General features: G+C 40.9%; 1 protein-coding gene across 1 annotated transcript in view; it reads right to left on the bottom strand.

Moving 5' to 3' along the window:
- Positions 1-1316: 1316 nt before the first annotated feature.
- The window catches only part of PARP1 (poly(ADP-ribose) polymerase 1), a 32102-nt gene continuing 23172 nt past the window's right edge, over positions 1317-10246 (bottom strand). Inside the window, exons 15-23 of the mRNA XM_030499447.1 lie at positions 8733-8816; positions 7827-7949; positions 7291-7419; positions 6440-6538; positions 5753-5905; positions 5369-5496; positions 4881-4942; positions 3676-3790; positions 1317-2289 (exon numbers count right to left, since the gene is read on the bottom strand). Of these exons, the coding sequence (XP_030355307.1) occupies positions 2208-2289; positions 3676-3790; positions 4881-4942; positions 5369-5496; positions 5753-5905; positions 6440-6538; positions 7291-7419; positions 7827-7949; positions 8733-8816 (975 nt within the window). The 3' untranslated portion in view covers positions 1317-2207. The remainder of the gene's footprint in view (positions 2290-3675; positions 3791-4880; positions 4943-5368; positions 5497-5752; positions 5906-6439; positions 6539-7290; positions 7420-7826; positions 7950-8732; positions 8817-10246) is intronic.

The raw sequence follows: 10246 nt of genomic DNA, 5'->3' as shown, positions 1-10246 counted from the left end.
AGCCTCCAGACACGCTAAATACAGATAAAATGGTTAAATGTTTATAAACTGCTTTTTGTAGTTGAACTGTAGATCAGAAAACATTCTTCGACAAACCTCCTCTGGAAAAAGCAGATGATGTCATGTTTTGCCAAGTCCTTCCTTTCAAGTACTTTTGTCAGAAATGGGACTACCTGTTCATCCAGCTCCGCTTCGTGTATGTCCTCCAAAAGTAACACCTTCAGTGGTTGTCACCATGCTGCTCTTCTCAGCCTGGCCCCGGGGACACGCTGTCTGTATGCTGGGTCACAGTGGCACCAGTGCCTGCTTTCAGGAGAAGCCTTGCGGTCAGACAAGCAGTGCCTGAATTCACATTACATTTCACTGCAGGACAGTCACATTGGGCTCTCCTACAGTGCCGAAAGGGCACCTGCTGCCTCTTCATAAAGTCCTGTCCCACTGCATCTTTTACTGCTGTATTTGCAAGGTTAGACAGCTTGGGATATACTTGCTCGTGCTGCAATTGTAACTGAGCACTACATGCACATCATAAAGCACTCCTTGCACTGCTTGGGTTGGAGAAAAAGGGGACTTCAAGCTGCCTATGGTACAGGCTGACTGAGGGAACATCAAAAGCACCCTCCTTTGATTCCTGATCCCAAACTGAACTGTTAGTTGGGGTTTTTTTCATGGGAGTGAGGAGATCAGGGAACCAAAAAACAATCTACCTCACAACTCAAGTGAACCAGTTCTCTTGTCATCTTTCAGAGACTGACAAGATTTTACTTAAGTTTCTGTTGGAAGCCAAACAATCGTTAGCCAGATGGTAAGCTACTAAAGAACCAGAAGATAAGGGCCACTCTCTTCACTTCCTCTCAAAATCCATTAGCATCAACCTCAATCAATTATCTTGTGTTGAACTGTCCTCAAGCCAAATGACTTACCCAGTTCTTGCACATCTTCTCTCCCCAGCAGCAGCTTTGTTTTCCATCTACTACTCCTCACCCTCCTCTCCTTCAGGGGTCCCGGAAACATCTGCACCATTAGCAACCACTTTGGCTTCAAACTCCTTTTTCAAAAGGCACCGCGACATGACAACGTTTTAGGAAACAGATCTTCTGTTTCCATGCAGGTTACCAAGATCTATAAAGCTGCAACCATCCGAATGAGTGGAAGAGATACTGAATGCACCGTGCTGTCCCTGGGGGTTAGCCAACTTGCTCTAATAGCTCAGGGAAATCAGTAATTTTTGCAGAGAAAGAATTGATGTTGCTGTATAGTTAAATACTCCCATATTGCTCAATGCCTTATTGAAAGTGAGAAGTAACAAACATCACTAAACATTGAAATTATTAGTTTATATTGACAAGACCGGGAATTCAAGACTCGAGTGAAACTTGAGTCCAAACTCAACTTACAGCTTCGTTAAGACATGAGTCTACAACAACCAACTTACATCACGTTGAAAGTAGATATTTAAAGGAGGTTTATTGGGGCTAATACTAAGTTCAAACAGCCACAAGTTCATTTTCCATGTTTATCACACCAACTGTCGACAGATGAAGTCTCAGTGGAAAGTCCAAATTTTCATCTCGCCACGACTTCCTGAAACATGACTACAGATTTCAGTTTTTGGCATTTGATCTTGAGAGAGACAGATATCATGTTTTAAGAACATTCTACCAAATACATTTAAATCATGACTCAAAATCAAAACAATTTGGAAGTTGTGAAACATAAAGCTGTTAGTATGAAATTAGCTTTTATTTTTTTTACCTCAAAAATAAGTGAACATTTCTTATTTATTCCAATGAAAACTGAAAAAGGGTATCTTAAACAAGGGGGAACCTTAACAGAGCAAATACCACAAACAATCTCAAGTTCCTTTACTTGCTATTGCCCAGCTCTGTTTGGCTAAAAACACAAGCTTAATTTTTTTTTGGGGGGGGAGAGGTAAGTTTGCTCAATTAAAAGAAACACTTGAAACCCCCCAAATGAGAAGTGGTAAATAACAAAACCAGGTACTCGTTCTCATCAGAATTCAGGTCCATGTGTTGCCACACGTTTATATAAAACTTTCACTAAGTGTTGTACTAAGTAGGATTTAGTAACCTCTTCTGCAGGTTAGCTCTTGATATCTTGGTACGAGAAGTCAATGCATAAGCATGTCAGAAGTCAACGCTATAGTGTAACTACAGTATAACTCTAACAGGGCTTCTAAATACTGTTCACCAGAGTGATGTCTTATAGTTGAATTTCAGTTTCAGCAGGTACTTCAGATTCACCTGAGCAACGTCATACACAATATATCTGGGAAGAATGTTAAGGAATAATCACAGTTGCTAGTATTAGTAGTAACACAGAAAAATCTGCAAGCACAGTCAAACTCCACCTTTGAACTTATGTTACCACACAGCTGCCCGTGTGAGTAAGCAGTTCTAACTGCTCAAACCACAGATCTTTAAATTTGACTTATCTTTGAATCTGAAAATGTTTTATGCAGTAGTTAGAAACAAGCAACTAACAGTAACATGGAGAATTAAGGATGGTGCAACAGGAATCCTGAGTGACAGACAGGTGAAGATTAGTTTTTGTCAGCCAGAGCCATAACACACAATATCTCTTGCACTATCTAAACAGTGGAGCGAGGTAGACTAGATGAGATCTGCAGTTACAGACCTGGCATCTACAATTACAACTCTATTGCTACCTTCCAGCGCAACATCATTAATGTCCTTTTAATTTCCCACTAAACTCCCCCCCGCCCCAAACTGCGATCACAGAGAAGAGCTCTACAATGGTTGGCAGTGCTTGCACATTCCATCACTGCACCACACCATTTTATTTTTAAAGAAAACAGTCCCAGCTTGTCTATTTCTCAATGCTTTAGGGCTCAAACTTACCTCCAGTCCCAAATTCAGGTGAAAAGCATCCCCATTAAATACAGCGTAAAACAAAATCAATGCACATCGTGTTACCTCAATTAGCTAGCTCACCAAGACAGACGACAGTTTCTACACAACCCAGAGGTCGTATTAATAGGTTACCTGCTTCACTGGCAGTGAAGAGATTAATCTGGGACCTTTGACATCACATACTCTTATGACCTCTTGTGAATGTTGAGCACATATTAATTTGGGGCCACTTCTGCCTAGAAAGAGGCTTAAGGGCTGCATCTCTGATGGGCATCCGAGGTTTACCTCAATACTTGCAAAGGGTCTGGGGAACATAAAGGAACTGTGTGATGAGAGACTCCCATCAAACCACAGAGCTGGCTCCCCGAGCTCCTCCTGGCCAAGCTGGCCAGCCACAGCACCACAAGGAAGAAACCAGACTGCAGTGATGTGAAACCACAGGCTGCATTCCCCCCCTTCTTGTCCTGGTGCGTCTCTGAGCAAGACGCTGCTGGGCAGTGTTGCCTGGCCACTCCAATGCCTCCAGGTACCGAGCCCTGTTGTGGCAACACTTATTTGCTATGTGTATTCTTTCCTTTTTTTGCAGAATGACAATGTAAGTGTGAACACTGTAAAATCATCTCCCTTGGAGAAGAAACTAAATTGTCTGAGAGCACTCCAAAGCAGATCTAAAAGAAGCATAACCACAGTGCGCCAAAACTCCTGGGTAGCATTAGCGAGGTCCTGCTAAACTCAGCAACACTCAAACACTGTGTGCAACCAACATAATAGCAAAGGATACTCATTATACAGAAGACAGGTATCATTAATTCCTGTTGAGATCCCATTCCCTAAGGGAACCTCTACACCACCAAGGGTGGTAGTGGCTGTGGGATCGGGTGCCGTTTTGCCCAAGCCTAGAAAGGGAAAAAACATTAGTTACAAATCTAGGAGGCAAACACAGACTTTGCACATAAAGAAAATGACTCAGACAGCCAAATATTACTTCACATTTTCAAATGCTGATCAAGTGCAAAATGTATCTTAAAAAGACCATAAAGAACACTGTTTATTCAGTTCAGCATCACCAGACTTATGGTAGTCGTACTCTGCTACATTAAAAGCCAGAATATTTTAGACTTTTGGCTGTTAATTGTCTAATCTGTATGATCAAAGCTAATCCAGAGCAGACTTAAAGCTCTCACATCCTAGGTCCATTACTGAAAACATGCACATTGTAGCATTTTCAGAGAAGTATGACAAACCAATTCTTATTCTCTTTAAATTCTTCGATGCAAATCTGGTTTGACATCCATAATTGTGTGAGTAGTGTGAAAAAAATGCTAAGTCACGTATTACTCTATTTTAGATAACTGATTTTTTAAGCCTCTCAAAATGAATAAAGAAAAGTCACTCATTACTGAACGTTACTGTTCTCCACTCCCCCATTTCAGAGCAGAAGACAGTCACGCTCGCCGTTTCTTTTGCTTGAATTAGAGCTAAGTCTTTTCTCTCATCTTCTTTTTCAGGGTAATACACTGATACTTTTTGCAGATAGAAGCATAATGAGAACAGCTGTTCCATCTGAACTTTCATTCTCAGCTTCTCCCTTCTCTCCAAGCTTCTAAGGCACTTTGAAAGCTAAACAATTATTCTTCTGATCTATCAAACCTCTCATCTTTCTTCTAAAATACACAGTATTGTTAGGATGAAAGCGAGTAAGAAGTCGGAGAACGCACCTTACATTTTCTCTTGTGTAATATCAAATGAAAGATTCCTCTTGAACTTCAGGCAACACATTAACTTCAGTCCTAATATTCAAAGTGCACCAACTCCCGTCTCAAAACACCACATACACATATAAAGATGCAACTATACAGCAACATTATGCAAACTCTTAAAGGAAGTACAGCTATGAAATGACCATAGTTCTTTTTGCTAAGCACAGAGCCACAGTGTGAGTTTGCCATCAGTAACAGATTACCAGTGACAACTACTAATGCTTACCTTTCACACTGTGCTTTCCCTTGGGCAATTTTGTGATGTGAGAAGCATTCTTTAGCTCATACCTGGACAGCACAAAGAACACACAACAGCATTTTACATTTGTCTTAAACTACCTTGGTGAAAAATCACATTTCAGGCTTCAGTTTATTGTGAGTTAATATAAAGTTGATTCAGATTCTAGTCTTCTGGACTCAACAGCCTTCCTCTGTCTCAGTTACTAATTTTAATGATATTGGCATTTGATATATATTTTTTATATATATCAAATCATATATATTATATATAGTACAATATTCTAAGACCTGTTAAAAATGATGCTTCCCCCCACCCACCACCAAATAGCTCTCATTTTAAGAAAAATGAAGTCTTCTTCAAAGAAATAACACATACTTATTCTTCACACTTAAGAAAAGGCTGGCAATTTTAGCATCCCCATCTAGCACAATATATTAAGCATGTTCAGCAAATACTCTTCCTAAGTTACTTACATATTTCCAAGGGCAACTTCACCCAGTAGTAATAAGCCTATGGGATCAGCTTGAGATGTGTGACAGTAGTTGGCACTCTTGGACACCATGTCTGCAAAATAGATGCCCTTCCCAAACATGTAGCCAGTCTGCAAGCAGAAAAAAAAACCCAAAAGATTGGGACAATAAAACACAAAGGCAGCATTAAATCCACCTGGCTGAGCTCCCAGGAGACCAAAACTGCAACTCAAACTCTTGTGGACACCAGTCAGCACCCTGCTCTGGACACACAAGGTTGTCTGCATGCTGAGAGATAACACTGTGCCCTCCCCACATGGAAATTCCCCTGGTTAGGTTGTCTCTGGGCACAGGGATGTAGGAGCAAGAGAAGCTTCTTTCACGTACCACAGGAGCTTCAGGAGGAGCTATCCGGAGACCCTGCGAGAGGATACCAGCGAAGTTGGTGGTGCGGGAACCGTGCCACAGCAGCTGGCGGTTGTGAAGCTGCTTAAATGGCTTGTAACGCTGACTCTCCCCTTCACGCTCAATCCTGAAGATCTTCAGGTCAAAAAGGCATAGGAGAAAAAGAATAACTGAGCAAATAATCTGTTACCTTCATGCAACTGAACCATCCCATGTGGAATATACACTAATCTGCTACTAGGCAAATTGATCTGGATTGTTTTAGTACTTCCAGTTTGCTGTGTCATGCTAGCGAAAAGGAGGGAGCATCAATCACACAGTACTTGTTATTGATTACTTCTCTGCCTTCCCTTCTGTATTTTCATTGAGACCATAGTTTTCTGAGAAGAAAGTTAAATGAACTGAGGCTCAATTTTAGATGATTACTCCTCCACCTCCTTTTGAGGCCAATTAAATGAAAATAAAAACACATCCCCAAAGACACCTCAGCAAGCTTAGATTCATCTCTGCCCAGGCTTTTTCCATTCAATGGCAATTGGTTTATCAAACTACCCCTTCAAGAAAGGAAACTGGAAAAGCTACTCAAAAATAAAGGGAAACAGCAAACCAGTAGGTCAACTTAGAAGAGTCCATCTTCACAAAATTAAACCCCAGTATTGCCCAACTTACATCCACAACTTTGAGATCATATGCGTTGTGAGTAGCAGCATGAGTATTTTTCACATATTGTTTAATAATCTTGGCTTCTTCTGAATCTTTGTCAACCACCTGCAAAGAGGCAAACAAGAGAAGTTTCTTTAGCATACAAACTAGCAGGGTTCTTACAACATGATGACATCCACCCTGTGCTTGCAACTCCCACTTCAAGCCTCCTTTATCATTTAGGTGGAAATTTATTCCCAGCTAGTGAAGAGGTACAGGTATACAGACAGTGCTCAGTCAATGAGCAGTGTATGAGACGGGAAGGCAGCTCTGGAAATTGAGATGATTTCCAACTCCCCTGCTCAAAGCAGGGGCAGCTGGAGGAGGTTGCCAAGGGCTGAGTTCACTCAGGCTTTCAACATCTCCAAGAACAGAGCCTCCACAGCCTTTCTGGGCAACCTTTTCCAGTGTCAGTTTGTTTACCTGGAGTGGTCAGAGAAGAAAATCCAAACCAAACACCATCAACAACAAAACCTTTTGTTTAAATACAGTTTCTTGTGTTTCAATTTGTGCCCATTGCCTCCTGTCACTGGAAACCACTGAGAAGAGTCTGCCTCTGTCTTCTTTACTCCCTTCCCCAATCAGACATTCATAAACATTGGTAAGATATTCCTTGAACCTTCTTCAGTTTAAAAAGCTTCATCTCTCTCAGCATCTCCTTGTACACCACATGCTCCGGTCCCTTAACCACCACAGTGGTCCTTCATTGAATTCACGCCAATACATCTGTCCACTTCCAGTTTACGCGATTTGTTATACTCCAAGCTAACAGGATATCAGCTTGTATTCAGTCACTCATTTCCTTTTGTTTCCTTTACCTTAATATCAGTTCGAAGTTTTTCGTAGTTGATGTCAATTGGGTCTTTATCTCCATCTTCATTTCCACCTCTGAGAAGGCTGTAAGCCACCTCGATATCAAGCAAGTTGTCCAACATCTGCACTTTGGCCTGGAGAATTTGAAGAGGTTATTTTACTTGTGCCTTTGACATGTTCAGAGTACCTCTGGAATACCCCAGTATTAAAGTCTATGTGAATCACTGGCCACATACTGCTGTCTGACAACACAACACTGCCTTTTTTCTTTTTATATATATATATATACTTGAAATATATTAACACACACACATATATGTATTTAAGCCATAACATATAACTTATCTTCTAATACCTCATACATATAATTGTTTGTACCTGTGTACACACATATATGCACATAAACAAAACACTATTTTGAAGAAAACCAAGCTTAACCTCATGACATTAAAGTAAGACTGAAAGCCTCACACATTCTCTCTATTGGACATTTGATATCAGACCTATCCCCTACAAACAATATATTCTTTCCAGTTGATACCTGAATGTATTCCAGGTTGTTTAAGAGAGGTGGTTTCTTCATCCCAAAGTCATGAGGAATCAGAGTATAGAAGCGGTTGGAGAGGTCCAAGATCTGGGATTCTGAACCACTGTCAGAAACTGCCTAGACAAGATAAGCACCAAAACAAATTATTGAGTAAGACAAGTCTCTGTAGCAATAGACTCACAAGATGCTTGAGGACTAACACAGAACCAGCCATACAAATAGAGTTAATGCTGAAACTCTCATAGGACTAAAAAGAGCAATTCTGTTTAATTGCTTTGCATGTAGTAAGTCACAGTACTTGCACTGAAATACACAGAATTTTTGGTCCGAGAGAAATCTAATAGGGATTACCTTTCTGGAAGGCAAAATAAAGGCTTCTGGATATGGAAGAGGTGCATATCCTTGGCAAGATTCTGGTCTACTCTAACAACCGAAGTAAAACTTGCTCTGCTTTGCCAGGGAGCCCATGACAAAAATGGGGTGCTGGTACACTTTTGCAAGCAGTACAGGCAATACTATGTAGTGATTCTTGGAATGGTCCAGATCATGATGTGTAAATACAGTAATGTCATCAAAGCAGACCCTTTCCTGTGTCAACTTAAACTTTATTCTCATCCTCTAATAGACTTCTCTGGGGTGGAAACACCAGCTCAATTTGCTTAACTGCCATTTATGTCTGGCTCAGCCCGAAGTTCATGCTACAAAGGTGTGAAAGATACAAGTACTGCCCAAACTGGTACAACAGTAAAGAGAACTGACTGGCTACCCATGGAAGCCACATCCTCTTCTCCAGCTAGAGAGAGCGCAGATCTTTATACACGCAGCTCAGCATCCACCCCACACCAAGCCCAGAACAACTTCTGAATTGCCCCCCTGCTCTAACACCTCCTTCATGCTCACCTGCTGAACCTCACTGAGGATGGAGTATGCGCTCTGGATCTGCCGCTTGCTCAGTTTTCCCAATGGCATCTTCTGCAGGTCAATCTAATGAAGATTTAAATGATTAAAATGGGATTTCACTACATTGAAACCACTGCAGCATTCCCTCTCTGGTTTCTAGGGAGCTGATCTCTCCATCCTGGTAGGACTGACCACACAAAGAATGGAAACATTTCAGACTTGGTATTAATCTCTGTGGATCCAGGCATTATGTCAGAAGGACAATGCATGGTACTGAGAAGATATCCTGTGCACAAAGGAATACTGCAATAGGAAACTGAGCATATGTGCTAGGGCAACACAAAAATAGGGTACCAAGCTTCTGGCTTGAAGTTTAATATTAACCTGGTGTCAGATGCATTCCTCAATCACTTCAGTAACCATATGGTTCAGGCTGGCAAAGAAACAAACTGAATGAAGCAATTCTTATTTGTAAGATTATAATCTTATTCATAAGATAGAAAAATTTTACCCAACAGTTATCAAGGGTCAAATGCAAAGAGGTTGCAAGATGCTTCATATTCATTAACGGAAAACAAACAACCAAAAAAAGCAACTAAGTTAAAAGCGATGTCTTGGTTGCCTGCATTTACCAAGTGATATAATTTGTATGTTGCTTTTGTTTGTATATTGATGGATCCTGGAAGAGTTTCGGATTTGCATTAAATCCTTGCATAGTTAAGGACCATCTGAATGCACAAACATCTCACAGAAGTCCAACAGAGTCTTTTACAAAGATCATACATACACCCTCTGAACTCTTCATAGTACTCACCATACACCCTGCAGGTCAAACTAGCTTTTACTTAACTTGATGGGTTTAAGATTCAGCTCAAGGACAGAAGATCCTGTGAAACCATGTATATTGCTTACTGTCCAGGCAAGTTCTGCATTATTTACTCACTATGGAGCTAGGAAGCCCAGCTGTATGCAAATCTCCTCTGCAAGCTGAACCCAGAAGGTTCTTCCAAGCAACACAGCCTGGTGTGAAAGCCCTGAAGTGATTTTGCATGGAGATTTCCACCCTGTACTGGGCTTAGTTTGGAGAACTTTAGAAAGGAGAACTTTCACCTTTAGCTGCTAAGCATGCATAAAGCCAGGCACTAAGAAAAGCCAAGATGGACTGCAAGAGAGAAGACAGGCTTCAAAACTGACCATGTCCTGGGGACACGAGACACATGAAGCCAAGATTAATCACCTAATAAAAACCAACTTGCAATAGATTTGTAGCTCCCAAACTTTTGGAGCAAATTCTTTCGAGTACCACATGTCCATTTATTAGCTGAAAAATCATGAAGGACATGTAAAAGTAAAATGAGCCACTTAACTTGGATGCGCAAATAGCTGCAGACACCTATACTAGCTGTAAGTTATATAAACATACAAACTAACACATAATATGCATTAACACATGAACACTAACACCTATGAACTAACACATCCCCCAACAACATGATTTAGGAAAAGTACATCTC

This window comes from Strigops habroptila, chromosome 10 (genome assembly GCF_004027225.2).
Source record: "Strigops habroptila isolate Jane chromosome 10, bStrHab1.2.pri, whole genome shotgun sequence".
NCBI lineage: Eukaryota > Metazoa > Chordata > Aves > Psittaciformes > Psittacidae > Strigops > Strigops habroptila.
Note: the sequence above shows the minus strand (reverse complement) of the source record. Positions and strands in the feature narration are given on the sequence as shown.